Source organism: Cnephaeus nilssonii (genome assembly GCF_951640355.1).
Source record: "Cnephaeus nilssonii genome assembly, chromosome: 15".
Classification (NCBI taxonomy): Eukaryota; Metazoa; Chordata; class Mammalia; order Chiroptera; family Vespertilionidae; genus Cnephaeus; species Cnephaeus nilssonii.
The window spans coordinates 54,347,139-54,372,591 of NC_137086.1; the positions used below are offsets into that span (position 1 = coordinate 54,347,139).

At 42.6% G+C, this 25,453-nt stretch overlaps 1 protein-coding gene and 1 pseudogene across 3 annotated transcripts in view; one reads left to right on the forward strand and one right to left on the reverse strand.

Moving 5' to 3' along the window:
• Window positions 1–17,487, reverse strand: part of CHMP3 (charged multivesicular body protein 3) — a 49,613-nt gene extending 32,126 nt beyond the window's left edge. The window contains exons 1-2 of one of the 2 annotated variants that reach the window (XM_079791847.1): window positions 17,339–17,487; window positions 83–143 (exon numbers count right to left, since the gene is read on the reverse strand). In XM_079791847.1, the coding sequence (XP_079647973.1) occupies window positions 83–143; window positions 17,339–17,383 (106 nt within the window). In that variant the 5' untranslated portion in view covers window positions 17,384–17,487. The remainder of the gene's footprint in view (window positions 1–82; window positions 144–17,338) is intronic. The other variant, XM_079791848.1, reaches the window with a different exon arrangement.
• On the forward strand, window positions 7,152–10,638 carry LOC307111764 (ankyrin repeat and SOCS box protein 16-like; annotated as a pseudogene). The gene has a single exon. The product of its transcript is annotated as an ankyrin repeat and SOCS box protein 16-like (transcript).
• Window positions 17,488–25,453: the final 7,966 nt, after the last annotated feature.

Here is a 25,453-nt window from a genome sequence, read left to right on the forward strand (position 1 = left end):
TTTTGAAGCAGCTTATTTTTATGAACTAATGCAAAATACACTAAGGGAGTGAGGGAACAGGAGACATAAAATGATAATTTACCTCTTATTTGCCTGTCAACAACTCTCATTTCCTTTCTTATCTTCAATGACCACTCATTGACCTGGGAAAGATTTTAGAAAAGGAATTATAAGAGAAGCCAACCTTCTAACTCACCAAATTTTAAAGAATTTTATATTAATTCTATATTTATTCCAGTACAATATAAATAAAGCCATTTTCAAAAAAGAGTTTTAGGGCAAATTCCATTTTTCATCTATTTAATCACAGTACATAGAAGTCCCAAGTTATTCAAAGATTCTTATCTGAAGGTAGGCAGTAAAAAGCATTTTATACAAGATCTCAGAGAGAGTTCAGTACCCTGCAGGTACATAAAGATTTTTCAAGAGTTGCATGGGTACAGATAGGTTTTAAGGGTATCAGATTTTCAACTACTACAGATAATTATTTCAAACACTGCTCTGCCTATGTCACGAGAGTTCACCTTTTCCTTTTCCCTTTTAACAATGCTTTTTCATTTCACAAAAGAAAGATAAATGGTAAGATATGTACACATATAATACCTTAATAAAAAAATTGGAAAAAAAAGAAAAAAAGAAAGATAGTCCTCTAACCTATGTCTCTTATTACCTTGAATATATTTCCCTGAGAGGCAAAATCTCTAAAGCTGTAAATATAAGGGCAACTGGAAGTACTGGTGTAAGTGCTGAGGCAGTAGTGAAAATGATGGACTCTAATGATTATCAAATTCTTATGCAAGTATAAAGTGTTTTCCAATTCTTCAGTTTCAAAAAAACTGAAGGAAAATCTGAATCATCAACTGATAAATCACTACAACTAAATTTTACAGTAAACAACACTGTGTTTTTTGGCATATGACATAGAAATTCAAAGAACTGAGTGACACAGACATAACAAAATGTCCATTACAATCTACTTATTTATAATAACAATGTTTCTCAGCTCTTATGGCTAACAAAACATAAAATAGGACTTTTTTTCTGCTTGCAGTGCCTCACAATGAGGATATCTCATGTACACCTGCAGCCATGCCATCCGAGGGTCCTCTGCAGTTGGGGCAGGTCTTAGGACACAAGAAAACTGCCAGAGCTGTGGCACATGGCAAACGGGGCAACTGCCTCATTAGATGAATGGGTGCTCCCTGAACATGATCCAACTACACACTGCAACACAAGCTCCTGGAGCCTGCTCTGCCTCTGGGCAAGGAACAATGAGCTGGCTGTGTCCATGTGAAGGGTGGTGGTCACGTGGCCCAGATTTACGCAATCTGCAAGTCCACCTCCAAAACCCTGGTGACCTAGTACCAAAAATATGTGGATAGGCTCCCAAGAAGGAGATCAAAGACATTCTCATCCAGTATGACCATACCATTCTGGTAGCTGCCTGCCTCCACAGCAAACCCCAAGAGTTAAGTGACCCTGGTGCCCATGATCACTACCAGAAATTCTATCAAAAAGCCCATCATGAAGATCAGGATTCACCTTTCTAGTAAACAATGGTTGTGAGAGTTAAGGTTAAAAATAATCCTATATAATAAAAGCCTAATATGCTAAGTGTCCAGTTGGCCATTCAACCAATCAAAGCATAATATGCTAATGATATGCTAAACGCTGCTCAACCACTTACTATGATGTGCACTGACCACCAGGGGGCAGATGCTCCAATTGGTAGGTTAGCTGGCTTCTGGGGTCTGGCCGATCAGGACACGCCCTGGAGCCCTCCCTGGTTGGTCAACCTCCCACATCCCTCCCCGCTCTCATCGTGCACTGGTGGGGTCCCTTGGCCTGGCCTGTGCCCTCTCACATTCGGCCCGATGGCAGAACGACCGGTTACCAGTGGTCCAGGATTGTGAGAGGGACATCCCCCAAGGGGTCCCGGATTGGAGAGGATGCAGGCTGGGCTGAGGGGACTGCCTCCTCCCCCCATGCACGAATTTTGTGCACCAGACCTCTAGTTTACTATAAAATAGCTCATAGAAAATTGAAAAGAATATTTAAAGTATCACATTTCTATCTTGCTTTAACAGAGTAATAAAAATCAAGATTTGCTAATAACCATTAATATTACAATTGATTTAAATTTTAAAAAACCAATACTATCATAGTATTGCTATTTTCATACCAAGAAAAAGATATTAAAAAGATTTGAGAGTTCATTATAAAAGTTTATTTACATCTTGAAACGTGGGGTTCGGGGTGCAGACTTTTCTTCAGTGGGCCCTTGCCCTATGAGGTTTGAAGAATAACTTGCAGACTAAAGGCTTCTTTAATAAAAATGTGTAAGTTTACTGGAAGCATATACAAACTCCATCTGGGCAGGGCTGTCCCCAAAGGGGCCCCCCTGGGGAGGGGCCCCCAAATGGGAAAAGCCTGCTTTCTCTCTAATGGGAAAAAAAATCAATGCAAAAATCTGAAATCTGCTGAGTCTGTCTCTGGGTTTATAAAGGCTGCAGTTCTTTATCTGAACCTGACCTTTTGTAATTGGACCCTTCCTTAATTTAGGATCCCATGCTTTCCTCATCAGTCACTCTGCTACATAGTATTAGTTTCAAAGCTTGTGGTGCCTCTCACTTTATCTCCTCCTCATCCTGCAACATTTCTTTATCCTCTGTTAAAGCATTCTGTTCTCTTGGAGCTGTTTCTGCCCTTCACATATCCATCTTATCTGTTCAAGTTGGAGTTGCTTTTGATCTACCTTATGGCTCTCTCAGCTGCTCAGGTTAGGGCTGCTTTTGATCTACCTTATGGTTGCTTTGATTACTCAGGCCAGAGATACCTCTGTCCTTGGTTTATGTCTGTTTTAATTGCTCAGTCAGAAATGTCTCCATCCTTTCTGCCACCCGCTTCCTGTTTGCCTAATTAAGCTAGCTAGCTAACTCTTATCAATCTGATTGGTTTATATGAGGATTTAAAAAAAAATTATTGATTTCAGAGAGGAAAGGAGGGGGAGAGAGAGATAGAAACATCAATGATGAGAGAGAATCATTGATTGGCTGCCTCCTGCACACACTCAATGGGGATAGAGCCCACAACCTGAGCATATGCCCTGACTGGGAATCAGAAATCAAACTGTGACCTCCTGGTTCACAACCACTGAGCCATGCCAGCTGGACTATGAGGATTTTTAAAATAACTTTCATCTTTGAAACAAAAACTTCTGAGCCCGGCCAGCATGGTTCAGTGGTTGAGCTTCAACGTATGAACCAGGAGGTCACGGTTTGATTCCTGGTCAGGGCACATGCCTGAGTTTTGGGCTGAATCCCCAGTGTGGGGCATGCAGGAGGCAGCTGACCAATGACTCTCTCATCATTGATGTTTCTATCTCTCTTTCCCTCTCCCTTCCTCTCTGAAACCAATAAAAACGTATTAAAAAAAAAAAAAACACAACAAAAAACAACACTTTGCCCTAACCGGTTTGGCTCAGTGGATAGAGCATCGGCCTGCAGACTGAAGGGTCCCAGGTTCGATTCCGGTCAAGGGCATGTACCTTGGTTGCGGGCACATCCCCAGTAGGGGGTGTGCAGGAGGCAGCTGATCGATGTTTCTCTCTCATCAATGTTTCTAACTTTCTATCCCTCTCCCTTCCTCTCTGTAAAAAACAGGGGGTAGGGGAGGCTGGGAGAAGGTCAATGGGGAAAAATAAAGAGATATATGTACTACTATGTGTAATTCTTAAAACAATAAAATAAAATTTAAAAAGATAATAAAAATAAAAATTCTAAAGAAATTGCATACTGTTTTCTCAGACTATAAAATACATAATTTGATTACATGACTATTTAAGATTAGAAAAAATAAATTCATATTTTTAGTGTAAATCATTAATATGCATCAAGTATCTACATAAATAAGTGAGATGGATTAGGTATGTACATATAAATATATAAATAGATTTTTCAAATAGCAAATTGGATTTTCTAAAACTGTTCAGATATCTCAGTCACCTCTAATGCAAAGAAATACAAAGTAATGCTGCATAGCTTAGGAAGTAGTAATTAAAATTATACCCTAGGGCAGTGATTCATTCATATATATATATATATATATATATATATATATATATGAATACCAGTTAATTGAATAGTTTAAGGGTGGAGTTTAAAAAAAATTAAAAAAACAAACAAAAAAAACACTGAGACTGAAAAATTTGAGTTATTATTATTAAACATTAAAAAATTTTTAAGAGAATTTTGGTTTTAAATATGGGTATTTTGCTGTTATTCTCTAGAGCATCTTATTTTCTGGCATATATCATCAGTTGGCTCAAACTCTTACAAAAACAATTTTTTTTTATCACAGGACCCAACAATTCTACTCTTAGAGATATACCCGAAAGAACTGACAATAGGTACTCAAACAAATACCTGTACACTAATGTCCACAGTAGCATACTGACAATAGCCAAAAGATTATTCCATTTATAAGAAACTAGAGGCCCAGTGCATGAATTTGTGCACAGGTGGGGTCCGGCCAGCCTGCCCCAATTGGGGCCGATCGGGGCCGGGCAGGCCGGGGGCAGGGGAGCGCGGTAGGGGATGTGAGAGGTTGGCTGGCAGGCCCCACCCCTGATTGGGGTTGGGAGCACCAATCGGAGCCGCAGTGCACATCAAAGCCACCGGTCGTCCTGGTTGTTCCAGCATTCCAGTTGCTTGGCTTTTATATATATAGACCAGAGGCCCAGTGCATGAAATTTGTGCACAGAGGGGGGGGGGTCCCTCAGCCTGGCCTGCACCCTCTCCAATCCAGAACCCCTCGGGGGATGTCCAACTGCCTCTCACAATCCAGGACCGCTGGCTCCTAACCGCTCGCCTGCCTGCCTGCCTGATCGCCCCTAACCACCTCTGCCTGCCTGATCACCCGTAACTGCTCCCCTACCAGCCTGATTGCCCCTAACTGCTCCCTTGCTGGCCTGATTGCCCCAACCACCTCTGCCTTGCCCCGCACACAGGACCCAGGATTCCTTCCTCCAGCTGGTCACAGGTACCCTGGATCCGGGCTTCCCTCCCTCTGGTTGGCCACAGGCACCCAGGACCCGGGCCGGCCGCAGCCACAGGGGACCATGGGTGGGCGGCTTCGTCTGGGCTGCAGCTGCAGGCGCCCACGACCGCGGGGCGGGCAGCTTGTCCCTCTCCCAAGCTGCAGGCGCAAGCACTGGCACCTGGGACCGCAGGGCAGGCAGCTTGTCCTGCTTCTGGGTCGCAGGCATAGGCATTGGCACCTGACACCGCGGGGCGGGCGGCTTGTCCCTCTCCTGGGCTGCAGCCTGGCTGATTCCCACTCTCTCGCAAGCTCATTTGTGCCTGGCTGGTCCCCAATTCCTCTCTCCCCAGTGTTGGGTGTCTGAACCATTACAGCATGAAGGTGTTGACCATTTGTATACTAGCTCTTTATTATATAGGATATCCAGACCAGGAAAGCAGACGGTTAGTTGCCAGGTACTGAGGGGACAAGAGAATGAAGTGTAACTGCTTAGAGGGTACAGGGGTTTATTTTGGAGTGATGAAATGTTTTGGAACTAGATAGAGGGTGTGGCTGAACAATGTCAGGAATGTATCATATGCCACTAAATCAGCTGTCGCCAACCTTTCAGACCTCATGGACCACCAGTGGTCCATGGACCACCGGTTGGCAACCATTGCACTAAATTGTTTAGGGTCAAATAGTTCATTTTATGTTAAATGACTTTCACCTCAATAAAGAAGAAAGAAGTAAAGAAAGAAAACAGAAAGGAGGGAGGGAGAGGTAGCTATTAAGACAAAGCAGACTTCAGAACAAGGAAACTTTGCTGAAGAGGAACATTACATAACGATACACAATTCAACAAAAATACATACAATCCTTAATGTATATGCACCTACAACAGAGTATTGAAATATATGAGGCAAAAACTGATAAAACTGAAAGGGGAAATGGATGAATCCACTATTATATCTGGAGACTTCAACACCTCTCTCTAGGTAATTAACAAATGAAATAGGCAGAAAATCAGTAAGGACACAGCTGACTTGAATAGTACCATCAATCAACTAGTTCTAATTGGCATTTATAGAATACTCACACTGTCCAACAACAGAATACATATACTTTTGAAGCTCAAATGGAGCACTCCTCAAAACAGACGACTTTCTGGGCCATAACACATATACCCTAACCAACTTACAAGAATAGAAATCATACAAAATGTTTTGTTTTGTTTTTTTATAAACTTTTTCTTTTCTTTTTTTAATATATTTTTATTGATTTCAGAGAGGAAGGAAGAGGGAGAGAGAGACAAAAACATCAATGATGAGAGAACCATTGATCCGCTGCCTCCTGCATGCCCCTCACTGGGGATTGAGCCCGAAACCTGGACATGTGCCCTTGACTGGAATCGAACCCAGGACCCTTCAAGTCCTCAGGCTGACACTCTATCCACTGAGCCAAACCGGCTAGGGCCATACAAAATATGTTTTGAGACCACAATGGAGTTAAACTAGATATCAGTAACAGAAAGATAGTTGGAAAATCCCCAAATATTTGGAGATTAAACCACACACATCTAAATAACGCCATACTGTTTTCCACTGTGGCTGTACCAGTCTGCATTCCCACCAGCAGTGCACCGTGGTTCCTTTTTCTCCAACAATCTCCATTTTATTAACATCTGAAAATAACAAATTCTACCTTATGCTTATACTTGAAGTATTTCTATTAGAAGCACTGAGGCATGAATTGTAGCAATTTAATAACATGTCGGAGGTGGCAACTAGCTGATAGAACAATTTCACATAACCAACAGAGAATATTTCTTTCCCTAAATGTTAGCAATAGTCAGGAAAATAAAGAGCATGTTTTCTGAATTTGTTCTTCAAGTCTCAGCTTAAATGTTACTTCAGGGAGGGCTTCCTTCACCCCCAGGATATGTTAAATTCCCTTGCAGTATAAACACAGAGCCTTATACCTCCTCCCTTCTGTAAACTATATTATACTTAATTACTTACAGACTCCATGCTCCAGAAAGTCAAAGGCTTTTCTTATTCACTAAGCCCTTGCACAACGTCTGGCACAAAGCAGATGTTCAATAACTATCTGTTGAATTTAACTGCATGGAATATGTGTTGTGCAGAAGGAACATAAAATTTTAGACATCAGTAACACAAACAAAAATCTACAGAAACTTTCTATATGTTTTTAAATGTCAGACAGAAAAAGTTTCATAAAATCTGTCAAAAATTTTTTTAATTTACACAAATCAAAAGGGATTTTTGCAAAAGAAAAACTTACCTAAGAGAAATGGGAATAACCAAAATTATGCAGCCAGGTCCCAGACCAATGGTTCTCAACCTGATTGCACACTGTCACCTGGGAAATTAGGCTGGAAGTAAAGCCCAGATGATTGATAGTACTTAAAATCTCTCCAGGTGATTCTAATGTTCCGTTAGGGTGAAATACAGCCTAAGACAAAAAACTCAAGAAACTATATCAAGTTTCATAACTATCAAGATCACTACAATAAACAGCAGGATATTAAAAACAAAAAGGAGGGGAAAGCGAAATGGAGGGGTTTGTGTCTAACCTGGTCTGCAATCTGGCCTACAGCGGAAAGCTGCAGGAGTTGAGGAGATCCTGGCCGATAAATCCCTGGCTACTAGAACTGACCAGGATAGCAGAACTGCATTGCATTGGGCGTGCTCAGCAGGACATACAGAAATTGTTGAATTCTTGCTGCAACTTGGAATGCCAGTGAATGATAAAGATGATGATGATCGCTATCATGTTACTGGAAGGCGGGTCTAATCCAGATGCTAAGGCCCATTATGAGGCTACAGCAATGCACCGGGCGGCAGCCAAGGGTAACCTGAAGATGATTCATATCCCTCTGTGCTACAAAGCATCCACAAACATCCAAGACACTGAGGGTAACACTCCTCTACACTCAGCCTGTGATGGGGAGAGAGTGGAAGCAGCAGAACTGCTGGTGTCCCATGGAGCAAGTATTTACATTGAGAATAAAGAAGAAAAGACACCCCTGCAAGTGGCCAAAGGTGGTCTGGGTTTAACACTCAAGGGAACGGTGGAAGGTTAAACGGCTTGGATTTATTCTTACTTTGTATGTTCTGTGGTTGTCCCCAGTGTCCTGGAAACAAATGTACTTTGTGCATAAGACATCATCCATGAATGATGAAGTTTTTTTCACCTTCAAAGTCTTATAAACATTTTGAATATTGTTCCTGAGATATTTGTTCTTCTGAGTTTACAATTTGCTTTCCAGGCATTTAATAACTGTTGAAATTGTTCTACTGTTGTTGTATAGTCTATATAGAATTTTGGTTAATTTTGAGTGATTCTGTGGCTATTGTGAGACTTTAGCACTCTCCCACATACCCTCTGAGGCAGAACAACCCCAGTAGCCTCAGGCCAGTTGTTCTGCCAAAAGTTTTAAGGTGGATTCTAGAATGTTCCTTCTGTCTAGTTGAAACACATCCTAACTTGTTTTGCAAGCTCACTCAGAGGCCTATACCAAAAATTGCTGTTTTTTTAGCAGTACGTTTAATTTATTTTTGTTATGGGAGGAATACTTACATATTTTAGAGGACCAAATTTTCAGTTGGAGGGCCTTTTATTCCAAGTTTGGTATTCAGAAGCACTAAAATAATGAAAAAAATGGTAGCCTGTGTACCCATGTGTCTTTTTAATAAGCTGTTTCCCTCCATAAAATGTGTTGTTTTTAAAAAGGAAGTTTTAAAGTACCTATATTAAGTCATCCTGTATTGAAAAGAACGTAACGTTTGTTAACATGCTTTATTACAAAAAATGTACTTTGATTTGTATTTCAGAAACTAAAAAAAAAATAAAATGTTGAGAGAAAAAAAAAGATAAAAAGGAAACTGGACAAACATTTATCTAAAACCAGTAAGTTTCGTAATAAATTAGAGACATTTATAATTGACTAGAGGCCCGGTGCACGAAATTCAAGCACTTGGGGAGGGGGAGGTCCCTCAGCCCTGCCTGCACCTTCTTGCAGTCCGGGAGCCCTTGGGGATGTCCAACTGACAGCTTAGCGCTGATGTACATCCTATCGCTGCCACAGAGGCTGGAAAGGCTTCCGCCACCGTCGCTGCACTCGCCAGCCATGAACTCAGCTTCTGGCTAAGTGGCGCTCCAGCTTCTAGCTGAGTGGCGCTCCTGTGTTGAGCATCTGCCCCCTGGCGGTCAGTGCACATCATAGCGACCAGTCATTCCTCCATTCGGTCAATTTGCATATTAGCCTTTTATTATATTGGATAAGTAAAACAGAACATAAACAAGGAGTACAGTATACAAAATCAATTTATAAATTAGATAATATACTGTGAAAACCATAAGGAATCTACAGAGACATTCACACTATCAAGATGTATACTTTATTCAAATTAATTCACAGAGTCTCTACATGCCAAGAAAACTAGGCACAGAAACGAAACAAGACAGCATTTTCCATAAATAGCATGGAGACAAATGGTAAGCCAAATGGAAAACAAAATGACTCTCATCATCATTCACTGGAATTAATTCCAAGTGGATTGAAGGCTTAACTAGAGATTGCAAAACTGTGTTACTTTAAAAAGACAGTATAGGAGAAGACCTTTATGATTTCATATTAGCAAAGGATTTCTTAAACTAGACCAAAAGTCAATAAGCACAAAGGAAAAGACTGATATTTTTTATTTATGTTGAAATTAAATCTTTTATTCATCATAATACACCATTTAAAGGAAGGAAAAAGGTTACAAATTTGGAGAAGATATTTATAACCACATGAATGGTAACAAATAAGCATTTATAAAGACTTGTATCTGTTAGGTCTGATCAAATAATTGAATCGATACCCCCTCCCCTGGGAACTGACCTTTAGGCCACTTCACAATAGACATTCCCTTTTGCTTAGACCACATTCCACTTGCTAAAACCACATTCCACTTGCTATGCCATTATCTCTCCCCTCCAGATCTTCCCAGGATCTGGACCTGCAGAGAATTCGCCGCCCAGAAAAAGCCCGCCTAGAGTCCTTTAAAAACCTCTGACTCCCCCACCCTTTTGGGGCTCAGCCCATCTGGTATCCAGATGATCTAATCTACACTAATAAAAGAGAAACATGCAAATTAACCACCACTCTGATCCGTACACAAGCCACGCCCACAAGCCAATCAGGAGCGAGTATGCAAATCAACACAACCAAGATGGCGCCAGCCACTGAGCTGGAGCAAGCAAGAGGCTTGGGTTGCCCCAGCAATGGAGGAAGCCAAGCTTCCTGCCCGTCCTGGCCAGCCCTGGCCTCCGCTCAAGGCTACAAAGTTTCAATTATAGAAGATAAATAAATCCTAGATACTTGCTTTTGGCCAGCCCTGGCCTCCACTCAAGGAGGCACTGAAAAAAAAAAAAGAAAAAGAAAAAAAGGAGGGGCTGGGACCTTGGGTCACCGGGGGGCGGGAGTTGGGAGGCGGGGGTGATCAGGCCAGGATGGGATGGCAGGGGCCGTTGGGGGTAAGCAGACCAGCAGGGGGGCCAGTTAGGGGTGAGCAGGCCATCAGTGGGGGTCAGTTGGAGGTGATCAGGACAGCAGGGGGGGGGCAGTTTAGAGTGAGCAGGCCAGGAGGGGGGCAGTTGGGGGTGAGCAGGCCAATGGGGAGGGAAGATGGGGGCAAGCAGGCCAGCAGGGGGTGAGCAGGCTGGCACAGGGGGGGGGGGGCAGTTGTGGGCTAGCAGCCAGCAGGCAGAGTGGTTAGGGGCAATCAGGCAATCAGGCAGGTGAGCGGCTGTAGCCAGCAGTCCCAGATTGTGAGATGGATGTCTGACTGCCAGTTTAGGCCTGATCCCTGTAAACCGGCAGTAGGACATCCTTCGAGGGGTCCCAGATTGGAGAGTGTGCAGGCCGGCTGAGGAACACCCCTTCACCGTGCACAAATTTTGTGTACCAGGCCACTAGTAAATTTATAAGTCCTTACCACTTTGGCCTCATGCATTCTTCCTTCAGCGGCCCTAACAGCATCCAGAATATATAAAGACTTCCTATGAATCAACGTCTCTTTTTCTTTTCTTTAAAATTGAATTCTAAACATTGTATATAAAAATTGGCTGGCTAATCTGTCTCTGGATGATGTCATTCTTCTTCCAGACAAGACTTACATTTGCTTCTGGTAAACATCTAACCTAAGAGCACTGGCAACTGGTTCATAATTAAGCTTAATGAATCCAATCAGGGATAGAGATCATTTGAAACTGGACTTCAGTCTTTGTGAAGGTCGGTTTATTTCCTGCTCACTGTTACTGCTAAGGTGTACCATAGTCTCAACCAAAACCCTGGGATTTACCTGAGTCCTTTATCCTTGAACTCTAATTTTTGAATCCCCTAACCACAGGGTTTGTCAAAAGCTCTACTCAAATTCTCAGTTTCTCAACCACTACATTAGGAATTAGAGGATCTCTTTAGGGGTAAAGTGGTCCCAAATAATTGTCTCGTATAATTGAGCTTCCCTCTTTTCTAGGATCTTGATTTTGAAATACTTCACTGCCTTGGTAGCTTTCAGTGATTTCAAATAGTTATACTTTTTATCTAGCTCTTCTAGTATTTTCAGCAGGAGAGTTGATACAAAACAACCTAGTTACTAATCACCCTTGTGAGTTTTTTTAAATAGTATATATCATTATTCAATTGAAAGGTCTAGAAAAGGGGTGAGGGACCTTTTTTCTGCCAAGGGCCATTTGGGTGATTATAACATCATCCCTGGGCCATACAAAATTATCAATTTAAAAACTAGCCTGCTATATTTGGTCAAACTTTTAATTAACTCACCCCTAATGCCTTGGCATGGCTAGACCAAATGATTTTGGGGCCTTATACAACCTGCGGGCCAGATGTTCCCCACCCTGTTCTAGAAGCAAGAACACTCCAGTAGCAGTAAGCACCAAAAGCACAAAAATTTTGGTTTCTAAATGCCATTCCCATTAAAACAAACCAGTACTCCTTGGAGAAATGGCTGATTCCAGGTCTCAGGTTGGGAGATACAAATCACCTTGCTATCAACAGAATTTTTGTCACACCAAAGTTCCTATGTTGAAACATACTCCCCCACTTGAAAGTAATATATTGTATGACAACTGTAATTGAAATAAAAAAAATTATTTTAAAATAGAAAAAAAAAAGAAACCTAACTCCCAAATGTGATGGTATTTGGAGGAGGGCCTTTGGGAAGTAATTAGGCCACAACAGAACCCTCATGAACAGGTTTAGTGCCCTTAGGAAAGAGACCCCAGAAGCCTGGCTCCCCTCCTTCTGCCTCTTTATACAGTGAAAAGATGGTGGTCTATCAACTAGGAATGGGGTCTTCAATAGTCACAAAATCTCTGGGTGCCTTGATCTTGAACTTCCCAGCCTCCAGAACTGTCATAAATTTATGCTGTGAATAAACTACCCAGCCTATGGTATTTTGTTACAGCAGGGGACTATGAGAGTATACAGTGACAATTAAGTTTTTCTCCCACTTTTGACCCTCAGCTATCCAGCTCCTCTCCCTAAAGGCAATCTCTGTAAACTAGGATTTTGGTATCCTTCAAGATTTAAAGCATATGTAAAACTAGGAATTAGCCCAAAGCAACAAACACAAGTGAACTCAGGCCAAAATTTGCCTATTCTGATAACTCAGATGGGTATATAGGAGATGGTCAACTAGGCTGTAATTCAAATGTGTACGCATGTTCTCTCACCAACTCTACTTCTGTTCAAGCCAATATTTGATAGGCACTTTATTCTTATTAAGGGAGTTCAACACTAGACTGGCCCAGTGGACAACAAAGAAAAACATGATCCTTTCTCTCAAGCTTATACTTTTGCTGAGTAGGCAAAGTAGAAAAAATATATATATTTTCCCAGGATAACCCACTCTCTAATGTCTTCCCTGATCTCCTGAATTCTGCCTAAAATTGAGCTTTGTGGCTCCTCCCCCTCCCCTCCACCATCACCATCCCATCAAATCTGCTTTTTCCCTGAATTTTCTCAAGTTCAGTTCAAGGTACCGACACTCAGGGGTGGGGTTAAATAAAAACCTACCAGTAATTTTTACATTCATCCCACATCCAATAGATGAGCAAATTCTAACTGTATATCCTAAATATGTCTAAAATCATCCTTATCCTCTCTATCCCCATTTCCACTTAGTTGTAAATCCACATCATCTCTCATCAGGGTCATTAACTGGCCTCCATACCTAAGTCCCTTCCCTCCAATTCTTACTCCAAATCACTATTCTGAATGCTCCCCATAGGCATGGCACACGGCCCTTTGCTAATCTGCCCTCTAACTTACCTCTCCCTCACTCCTGCATCCCACTCCGATATAACAGTATCTCTTCTTCCAACCACTCTGAACTTTTTTCAGGTACCTCCACCTATGTTCCACACCTTGTAAATGCAGTTAACTTTACTTGGATTGCCTTCCTTTTCCTAATCCTATACCAACCCATCCACTAACAAGACCTGATACCCTCCCTGACCAGTTCATCACTTCCCCACTCTGAACTGTTAATCACTCCCTCCACTGTGACATCACAGATCTTGTACTAGTACATACTTCTATTCTATTATTCCTTGCTGTTGCTGTATTTAACCTAAAATATAAGTAAATGTGGTATTCTTTGAAGTCCTCATACAGTTTTATAAACTTGGTATCCAACCCAATGCATACCAAAACAAACATTTAAAAAGGAGGAAAAACAAACACAAAACAAAATAAATGTTTGTTGTATAACTGAGTGAAGCTTTATCTTTTTCTCCATATTCCCTTCTTCTTTTCTTCACTTTTATGATTAGTGCCCCACAACCATGAATCACGACCCTGTCTAAGTTATAAGTTAGTAAGATGATTTCAGAATTCTGATGCCATGGAAAGAGACAACTCTACCCAAAGGCTAAATCAGTGAAGTCCCTAAGTAAAAACAGCAATTTTCCAACAGAACCTCAACTCCAAGAGAAATATCTCTTTCCAGTACAAACTTGTGTCTTCTTGCTTCCCATCCCAAAAGAGTGACAGGTTTCTAAATGAATTACAAGGTTCCTTCATCCTCAGCAGGCCCAATCTAATCAGTTTGAACATTTTTTTGTTTAAGATAAAACAAGTTTCACTACTGGGATGTCTTCATCAGAGTCTGAGATGCCTGGGGGCAAAGACGTTAGTCTGTAAGGCTTCTTGTGTAGCTAATGTTTCTCTGAGTGTCTCTTGAACACTACTCATTTTAGGACTGCTTGACTTTAAACCTTACTTTCTCTTATTCTGATACTCATTCATCACTTGATATTTATTTAGCACCTAGTCTGTGCTGCACACTATACCAGAGCTCTGGGACCATCACCCATAATTTTACTTGCCTGTCCTAACTTGTTACCTGACTTATGGCCTAAATGACAACCAGGATGGTGTGGCATGGCTACACTTGACCCCTGTTTATCCTGTGCTGGGACCAAGACCCGCAAGCCCTCATCTTCCAGTCCCCAGTGGAAAGGGTACCATAAATTTATACTAACTCAAAAGGTGCCCAGCTGAGACTACAGCATTTAATAAATTATCACCTTTTTTCTCTAATTTTTCTGCTCTCTCTGTCAATATTCTTATTTTGTTTTAAAATTTTTACCTAGCTTCTATTTTTTAAAAAATATATTTTTTTATTGATTTCAGAGAGGAAGGGAGAAGGATAGAGACATAGAAACATCAATTTTGAGAGAGAATCATTTGTTCAGCTGCCTCCTACATGCCCCACACCGGGAATCGAACCGTGACTTCCTGGTTCATGGGTCAATGCTCAACCACTGAGCCACACCAGCCGGGCACCTAGCTTCTTTTATAAAGTTGAACATATAATATTTTCATTCTCCCTCTTAAAAAAACACCAACAACCGAAAACTAAAACATCAGACATTACCTGTTTTCTTATTCATATACAGCTCCCAATACAGTGTCTGTGTGTCAGCAGTTCTACAGAGAAAAAAGCGTTTCTCATCTCTGCTCTACTGGCACTTTCCGGAATTACAAACTCTATGTTAAATAATTGTGGCAGGTGACAAAACACTTTGCTTGGTCATAAATCACAAGGTAGAAAGAGGGCTTGGTAGAAGCTGAACCTAAAGTAAACACAGACATTCTTCTGACAAATTCGAAGAAGATATAATCAGAACTGAAAGGGAAGCTTGGAGTACTGTGAGGGGGAATTTGAAGAAAACGCTGGGCAAGGTAGGTCCAGCACCAGTTAAAGTAAAAAATCTAATACTTGCCCTAGCTGGTTTGGCTCAGTGGATAGAGTGACGGCCTGTGGACTAAAGGGCCCCAGGTTAGATTCAGGTCAAGGGCACATGCCTGGGTTGTGGGCTCAATCCCCAGTAGGGGATGTGCAGGAGGCAGCCGATCAATGATTCTCTCTCATCATTGATGTTTCTCTCACTCTCTCCCTCTCCCTTCCTCTCTGAAATCAATAAAAACATATTTTTTAAAAATCCAATACTAAATACTCAAGAACCAACTCACACAGACAAGAGGTGTGTGGAAAACATGATAGTGGAGAGCCAAATCATTTCTGATTACCCCAGTGTGGGGCTGATCACTCCAATTCCTATAACTATATATGTGGTACCCAATCCAGACTTGTTCTTATAATGCTTATCTTACTTGCTTGGTAATTTCCTTGGCTGTCTATTTCATCTTTATAATCTCCCTCTGGCAGGCAAAATTTAAAAAAACACACAATCTCATGCATCAATTTTGATATTTTTCTAGTGTTAATTTATTTTCCAAGGTAGGTTAACTCACTGGAACAGTATACTAACATCATGTTCTCAGCAATTATATTTATCGCCTAAAAACAGTCTTAAGTGTTATACAAATAATACATAAGCTCAAGATCAGTTTAATAGTAATGAGACTGTTTCCCCAGGGTTGTATCTCATTTTATGAATGGCAAAGCTAAGGCCAAACAATGAAGGTAATGACCTTTTCCTAAAATAAAAAATACACTTCTAAAATAACAAGCATCTTATAATACATACATGCCACAAAATGGGCATCTATATAGTGCTCTATATTGGCAAGTGTCATACACTCTTACCTTATTTAAGCTCCACAATGTTTATTTTACAGGGAGTAAAACAGTATTTACAGGGAGTAATTCCTGAGGGAATTAATATTTATTGAGTACCTACTGTTCTATGATCGATGATGAACAAATATAAAAAATTTAACACATTATATGCCAGCAACTTCATGATGCACACTGGTTTTTAAAATGTGCCTGCCAGAGAGGAATAGGTGAGATTATTTATTAAATAAAAGATTTTAGGGATCTTGTCAGAATTCAAATTATTACTCATCAGGTCTTGGGTAGGACCCGAGTTTCCTAAGAAGCTCTTAGGTGACGCTGGTGCTATTAGTCTGCACTTAGTGTAAGTTGTAAAATTTATGAAGAATGAACCCTAGCTAGCACTACTAAAATAACAGGCATTAGAGTGCTGATGTGCCGGGCCTCTCTCACATCCCTTTCACCTTCAATGACTCTGAATACTATTATCATTTCTACTTGACCAACAAGACTAAGGCACAGAAAAGTGAACTTTTAATAGATCGCAAGTCTGATATGTGGGGAACCAGGATTCAAACGTAGGTAGACTGGACCCTGCAGGGCACTATTAACCATTACACTTATATCTAAGTTAACACATCAGAATTCAAAGCCAGGGTCAGTGATCTTCGGTACCAACCTTCCAGGCCTAGTTCTGCTATAACGATTGTGTCGGGACCACATGATGCCATAGGGCAGGGAAAAGAGAAAACAGAGCCTTCCTCTCAGCAGAGCAGGTGGGGAAGGGGCGGCAGTGTCCTGGATCTTCGCGCGAGAGGTCCGAGGGCTGGCTATCGGCGGAAGTGAGAGGGCGGGGCCTGCGCCAGGGAAAGGTTCCGGGCGGGACTGTACCAACGTGCGCCGGGAAGGGGGTTTAGGGTTAGGACTACGTGGCTGCTTCCGCGCCCTGTGCCGAGGCTGAGCAATCCTCACTCCAGCACTCGGCTCTCTTGAGTTGTGCGTGCTGAGTAGCGGGGCTCTCTTAGGTCACAACCGTCTCCTTAGAGACGCTTCCTCCCGCCCCTCAGTCGAGTGGGAAGCCCCGGAAATGGCGGCCCAGCGGTACCTGGCCAGTCGGGGTGGAAGAGTGTCCAGTCGCTTTACCAACTCCACTGCGCCCCACGCAAATCCACCCATTCCTTCGCCGCCACCGTAGCCCTTACCAGCTCTTTGGGCGGCTTCTCCTGGGTTTTTCCAAACAGCCCCATGGCTTATTGAACTCGCCTTGCCCCTTCCGGCTTTTCGTTCCCTGCGCCCAGGCAGGTCCCGGGCAGCCGCCTGGGCGGGGCCGTGAGAGGGAAGGAGTCCGACGCCCAGAGAAGGGAGCGGCCGCAGTTAGGGCAATACGCATGCGCAACACGGTCAGGCGGAGCTTTGTCCGGAAGATTGACGCAATCGCGCATATTCTGGGAGGGGATTTCTTAAGGGAGGCGGCGAAGTAGGTGTTTTTCCGTGCGATATAGAAGGGAGTCATCTGAAAGGTAGGAATTTATTGACTACACCTGGTGATTACAGCTGCTCCTGGTACTTCCTGGATGTTTTTGCCGGAAATCTGAATCTCCGCCCAGACAAGATACAATTACAACCACTTTGCAAACAGCTTCACCTGAGTCCTTTAGGCGACTCACAGGCAGCAACCAGATGAGTTGCTCCTCCCCTATTTGTCACCGCCATCACCTGGTCCCTAAAACCTGAGCATCATCTTCTTACCAGTTGCCAGCGATTGTAAACTTTTCAATACACTGAACTCCAGCCTTTTGTTTTCCATCCCAAGTATCCCAGCTTTTACTCAGGCCGTAGCCATTTCAAACGTGGGTGATATTTGTGTGTGTGTTCCTACGCTCCAAATGGACTGTGACCTTTATCAGATTCTCAGAAGAATCCGAGACTAAAAAGGTCTTCTAGACCCCTTTTAGTTGGCCAGTCGATGGTTGAACTACACGGGTAAGCTGGTGGTTAGTCACCTCACTTCATGATGGTGAAGAGACCACTCATTTAGTGCGGCAACCCCATACCATTTCATCCTCCTATATAGTAAAAGGCTGATATGCAAATTGTCCCCTCTATTGGGAGTTCGACCAGAGGGCGGGGGCTGGCCGGCCAACCTCCCGTGTCCCCTCCCCCTGGATCGAGGCAGGGCGGACCCAACCCGTGCTCAAATTCATGCACCGGGCCTCTAGTGGGAATATAACATGGTACAACTACTTTGAAAACATATTGGAACTTCTTAAAATACTAAACATAAACCTAACTTAAGTCATTTCACTGCTAGCTATTTACCCAAGAGGAGAAAAATTATATGGCCTTACAAAGACTTGTACACAGTGTTCATAGCTTCTTTATTTGTAATAGACAAGAACTAAAAATAATTCAAATGTCCATCAACAGGTGAATGGATAAAACCAATTATGATAGATTCATACAATGGAATACTACTCAGCAATAAAAAGACCAAGCTTTTGATATGTGCATCAACATGGATGAACCTCAAAGTAATTATGTTGAGTGAAAGAAGCCAGAAAAAAAAGTCTATAATGTGTATGATTTCATTTATATAGTATTCCAGAAAATGGAAACTATAGTGACAGAAAGTAAATCAGTGGTTGCTAGGAGATGGGTTGGCTTGGAAAAGGAGGAGGAATTACAAAGAGACAAAAGGGAACTTTTACAGATTATATAAATTATCTTAATTGTGGTGTTGGTTTCACAGTTGTATATGATGTCAAAACAAACTGGACCCTTAATATGTTCAGTTAATGTCAATCATACTCAATAAAGTTCTTTTCAAAATAGCAGTATATATTTATTGTAAAAAATAAACCCCCCATTTATACTTCCTTATGGGTAAAGGTCACAAAGGATTCACACCAACTAGTGTCAATCTATACATATAAAAGCCTAATATGCTAATTGCCCCTCTGACCATTTGACCAGTCACTATGATGTGCGCTGACTACTAGGGGGCGCACGCAGAACATGGCAGGCGCTGACCGCGATGGGATGGTGGAGCTGGTGAGCGGGGATGCCAGACCAAGGCTGGGCACTGGGTGCTGTCATTGGAGCAAGCCTCTGGTGATTACTGAAAATTCTTTGCTCCCGCGCACTGCGGTCCCACTGGGCACTCGCACCTGCTGCCAGCACCAGAGCTGCCTCTCACACCCGCTGCCAGTGCCTGGCACTGGCCCTGATTGCCCCTCAGGGCTACTCCACCTCCCCCTGCTCCTGAGAGGCGATCGGGGCAGCAGCTACCGCTTGCACTCGCTGACAGCGCCAGCCCTAATTGCTCTGCACCATCAGCGGGTTTGAGTGGGGCTGGTGCCGTCAGTGTGTGGGAGCGGTGGCAGGAGCGGGGCTACCAGCAGATGGGATAGGGGATGGGGGGGCCGCGGCGGGAGGGGCCATGACCCGCCCCTGTGCCCACTGCAGCCTCGCGGCCCACAGTTCGTTTCAAGGTGCACGAATTCATGCACTGGGCCCCTAGTTAAATTATAATTATAGACACAGTTTGAAATACCAACAGTATATAAGTGCATCCTATTACCTAAATCCTTGCTAACAATTATTACTATAAGTATTATTTTTAATTTTCATTTCTAAATGAGCACCTTTTTGTATATTTATTGGCTACTTTAATTTCTTCTGTGAATTGTCTCTTTGTATCCTTTGTTCATTTTCCATAGAATTGTCTCTCTTCCTGCCACCTTCCCCACTTTCCTTCCTACCTTCTCTCTCTCTCTCTCTCTCTCTCTCTCTCTCTCTCTCTCTCTCTTTTTTTAAATGGGAAGGAGCTCTTTGAAAATGAGGGTTCTGTGGAATGTTTTAAGAACTTCTTCACCTTATCCTTTTTTTTTTTTTTTTTTTTGAGAATGAACTATAAGCCACTGGACTTCCAAATTAGTCAATGGTATTTATTGAATGTTTACTATGTTTCAGACATGCTACAGACTAGGAAAACTGCAGTGAACAAAAAAGAAACTCATACAATCCTGTGAGAAAAACAGTGGTGATAAATAAAAATGATGGTAATAAACAAAATTGAGTAAATTACTACAAGTGTGCAAAACTCTAAATATTAAGAAGAAGAACATGGTGATCAGTGAATCTTTCCTGAGCAGGTGATGTGTAAGCTGGGACCGGAAAGATGAGCTAGCAGGGAGATGAAGAGTATCCAGTGCAAAAGAAAGAGCATGCGCCCCAAGAGCCTTCCCAGTCTCCGTGTGGGGATTTTGGGCCCCAGACATTTCAGTCCCTAAAGGTGACTTGTTCTGAAGTTGGTCATCAAGGACAGAGGCCAGAGTGTGGAGGAGGGTTTAATTTGGCATGAGGCATCTCACTGAAATACAGAGCCCTCTACTAGTAAACACATCAATGTAGTTGCTCCTCAGCAACTAGAAGGGCACTGTACATCTTCCACATTTTCTGGGCTCCAACCTCAGAGGAACGTATACCCTCTATTCATGTCCTGACATTGTGTTGGTGTTGGACAAAGCTTAAGCTGTGGGCAATGCTTTCTTCCTATATGGACCTCATGAAGCATGCACCAGGTCCTCCCACCTGCTAAGACTCACATCTGAGGGGGTGGGAAGAACTAAGTGAGCAGGCATGCTAGCTCTTTGCTCCTGCCAAGCACAGCAAGTGTTTAACAGGATCACAATTCCCTGCCATATGTCACATAGATGTTTATTATTCACACACATTTTTAAAGGCTGTATGTGCATTCTCTTCCTGATCCATGAAAAATATTGTAAATGCATGATATCCTTGAGAAGTCCTGCAATGCCTGATGCTTTAAATCTTTCCCTGATTTTAACATGAAAAATAGGACTGTGTTTCCTCCATACCCCAGGTTGTCCTTGCTTATTTCAGTTAAATTTCCAATTTTAGGGAGCTTCCTGTCTCACAACTATTCCCCATTTACCAGGTAGATTATTAAATGAAATGCTTTGGGCAGGAAAATCACAACCCAATTCCTGGCAGGAATTTTGGCCCAATAAGACCAAGATATACTTTATTCCCTAAAATTCCTTATTTTATTTATTTACTTACTTATTTATTTTTATTGATTTCAGAGAGGAAGGAAGAGGGAGAGAGAGAAACACCAATGATGAGAGAGAATCATTGATTGGCTGCCTCCTGCCCGCCCCCTACTGGGGATCAAGCCCACAATCCCGGCATGTGCTCTGACTGGGAATAGAACTGTGACCTCCTGGTTCTTAGGTTGACGCTCAACCACTGAGCCACACAGGCTGGGCAATACACTTTATTTTTTATAACAGATTCTTAAAATGTTACATAAAAGTAACCTTTGGAAAGTTGAATTCCTTCCCATAACTTATAATTTTGGAGTGGATTTATCTTCACTTCTGACTAACCTGCAGATCCCACAGGCTCCTAACCACAGTTATGACTTGAGATAAGGCAAAAAAAAAAAAAGACCTTCAGCTATCTCCTACCCATTTCCAACCTTCCTCCTCCAACCTTACAATGATACTTGTATTAGTTTCCTAGCGTGTGGTGATAAAGTATGACAACCCAGGATAAGTTTATCCTCTTATCATTCTGGAAGCTATTAGTCCAAAAGAAGGTGTCAGCAGGGCAGTGCTCCCTCTTAGACTCTGGTTGGAATCCTCTCTGCCTCAGGCTAGCTTCTGGTGGTGGCCATCCATCATTGGCATTCCTCAGCTCGCAGAGGCATCACTCCATCCTCTGCCTCTATAATCAGAGGGTATTTGTATTACTCAGCCTGGGCTGCCATAACAAAATACCATAGACCTGGTGGCTAAACAATAGAAATTTAATTCCTCACAGTTCTGGAGGCTGGATATCTGAGATCAGAGTGCCAGCATGGTCAGGCTGTAGTGAGACCGCTCTCTCTGGCTTGGCCATCTCACTGTGTCCTCACCTGGTATCACTTCCTCTTATGAGGACACTAATCCCATCATGAGGGTCCCACCCTCATGACCTCATCTAAACCTAATTATCTCCCATGGGTCTTATCTCCAAATACCGTCACATTGGGGTTTAGGGCTTTTACATAGGAATATTGGGAGGACACAGTTCAGTCAGTAGCAATGTTCTGCCCCGTGTCTCTCTTCCTCTTCTTATAATCACACCAGTCATAATAAGGACACCATAATAAGCACACCACCCTAAATCCAGTATGACCTCATCTTCTCTAATTACCTCTGCAATTACCCTATATCCAGATAAGGTCACTTTCTGGACTTCAACATGTCTTCTGAAGGAGTATAAATTCAACCTGTTACAACCCTCATCCATATACATGGGTCCCCCATTTTAGAGAAGAAAGAAGGTGATAGAGGGTGGAGGGAGATTGGTTAGCTGAATCCTTGGAAAATAAACTAATCTCTATCCTCCATGAGTGGCCCCAAAGTAGAGACAGTTTCCACTTGGGAGGGTGAAGTAGATACCTGAGGCCTGATGCTAGCTTAGAGGCATACCTTCCCTGAGAAATCACAGAAATCACTGCAGCCACCCACATTGCCATTTAGAGCACTATTTCTACCACTGAAGACTCTTCTCATGGGGGAATTTACACATCTTCCTGTATTTTCCCAGAGCACAGCAGAGACAAAGCCTGAATTTAAAAAAAAAAAAATTCAATTGGAATATTTAAGCAATACTTTACTAAAGTCTCCAAACACCATCAGAACTAGAAGATTAGCATGCAATTTACACATTCAATATTATGGTAGACTGGGTAGTCTCTTTTTTAAAAATATATTTTATTGATTTCGGAGAGAGTAAGGGAGAGGGAGAGAAAAATAGAAACATCAATGATGAGAGAATCATTGATTGGCTGCTTCCTGCATGCCCCTCACTGGGGATCAAGCCTGCAACCCTGGGCATATGGTGTGACTGGGAATCGAACTGTGACCTCCTGGTTCATAGATAGATGCTTGACTACTGAGCCACCCCAGGTGGGCTACAGTAATATTCAAAGCAGCTTATTCACAACAGCAAAAACTAGAAACAAATGTCCATCAGTAACCAAATGAATAAATACATTGTGGGATATTCATACAATGATATACTACACAGTAATACAAAAAATAAATGATAGGTACATGCATCATCATGGCTGAACCTCAGTGGGGAGATCACTTTGCTTTGCTTGGACTTGAGCTCTCTGCACCACAATCAGGAAATTGCCCTATGCATGCAGAGGGCTGGGTAAACATTGGCTTACTAGGTTAATTTCCCTTCTTTCAGGGGTCAGCCTTGTACTGCCTGTTGTCCACTGCCTGAAAACAATGTCTTCATATATATTTGTTTAGTTTTACAGTTATTTGTGACAAGAGAGTGGGTCTAGTACCAGTTACCCCTCCGTGGCCAGAAGTAGAAGTCGTGAATCATTTTTAGGAAGTCATATGAACTGCACTTGGGAAAACTGGATGTAGGAGCTGAGAGAGTAAAGATGAGGAGGTAACTGCAGGAATCTTTACTCATGCTGGGACTGTTGATGGAGGACATTTAGGTGGATGGATGGTTAGTAAAGTTTGGGTATCATATGATTGAGATGCTATAATAGTTAAAGAATAACGTGCTGTAACAGACTCCCAAAATGCAATAATTTAAATAAAATAAAAGTGTGTTTATTTATTTATTTAGAATAGTATAGTGATCTCCATAGTCAGGCTGTTCTGCTCGATGAGGTCATGCAGGGACCTAAGCTGGTGAAGTAGCTTTGTGTATTGGTCACACCTAACTTTCAAGGTTGCTTCAGTTATCACCATACCTTGCAGGTTGGAAGTAGAGAAGAGAGAGTAGTAATATACATAACCCATGTTTTAAGTCAAGATCTGGAAGTGGCATGCATCACTTTTGCTTACATTGCATTGGCAAGAATTGGCATTGTTCACATCTCACTACAATGTGGGCTGAGACATATAGATGATAGCTGGGTATTTGTTCAGCTAAAATTGTATTATTAATGGAAGAATAAATTGGTGGTGGGTTTGGGAGGGTGACAATCAGCAAGTCTGCCATGGATGCTTTTGGGTCATCCAGGTGAAATGCCTAGCAGATAGCTTTATATAGGAATCTGGTATTGAATAGTGTGTTCTGGTCTGGAGATGTGGACTCAGAAGCCATCAGCATGAACAAGAGTACTGATAAAATCACTCACATGGCCCTAGCCAATTTGGCTCAGTGGTTAGAGTCCTGGCCTTAGAACAGAAGGTTCACAGGTTTGATCCCCAGTCCTCGGTTAGGGCATGTGTGGATACAACTAATGGATGTGTGTCTCTCTCTATCTCTCCCCCTCCCTTCCACTCTTTCTCTTAAAAAAAAAAAAATCAATGGAAAAAAATACTCTCTGGTAAGGATTAACCACCCACACGAATTGAGCACTGAAACAGAACTCTGGTGGAAGAATAACTCTGAAGAAGCAAGGTATGAAGAAGATTCCAGAAAGGAAATTATGAAGGAAGGATAAGAGAAGTAGCAGGGAAAACCAGGTAGAGCAATACTAGAGAAGCCTATGGGAAAGGTATTTCAAGAAGGAGTAGTTAGTCAACAGAATCACCACATGCAGAGAGCTCAGGTAATATAAGTACAAAAATATATTCAGTAAATTCAATTATTAACACAATTGGATTTAATACAATCTATACTAATAAATCTATACTAATAAAAGGGTAATATGCTAATTAGGCTGGGAGACCTTCTGAATAAAGCCATGGTGGCAGAGCCGAGGCAGAGGCGACTAGGAGCAATCAGGCCAGGAGGGGAGGGCAGTTGGGGGTGAGCAGGCTGGCAGTGGGGGGCAGTTGGGGGTAAGCAGGCCGGCAAGGGGGGGTAGTTGGAGGCGAGCAGGCCAGCAGGTGGGGGCAGTTGGGTGCGAGCAGGTTGGCAGGGAGGGGGCAGTTGGGGGCGAGCAGGCTGGCATGCCGAGTGGTTAGGGGCGATCAAGCAGGCAGGCAGGTGAGCCGTTAGGAGCCAGCAGTCCCGGATTATGAGAGGGATGTCCAGCAGTCAGACATCCCCCGAGGGGTCCCAGATTGGAGAGGGTGCAGGCCAGGCTGAGGGACCCCCCCCACCGCACAAATTTCGTGCACCAGGTCACTAGTATATATATATGTGTGTGTGTGTGTGTGTGTGTGTGTGTGTGTGTGTGTGTGTGTGTGTATATATGCCTAATATGCTAATTGTCCCTCCAACCATTTGACTGTTCGACCAGTCGCTATGACATGCACTGATGCACTGACCACCAGGGGGCAAATGCTCTGACCAGTAGGTTAGCTTGCTGCTGGGGT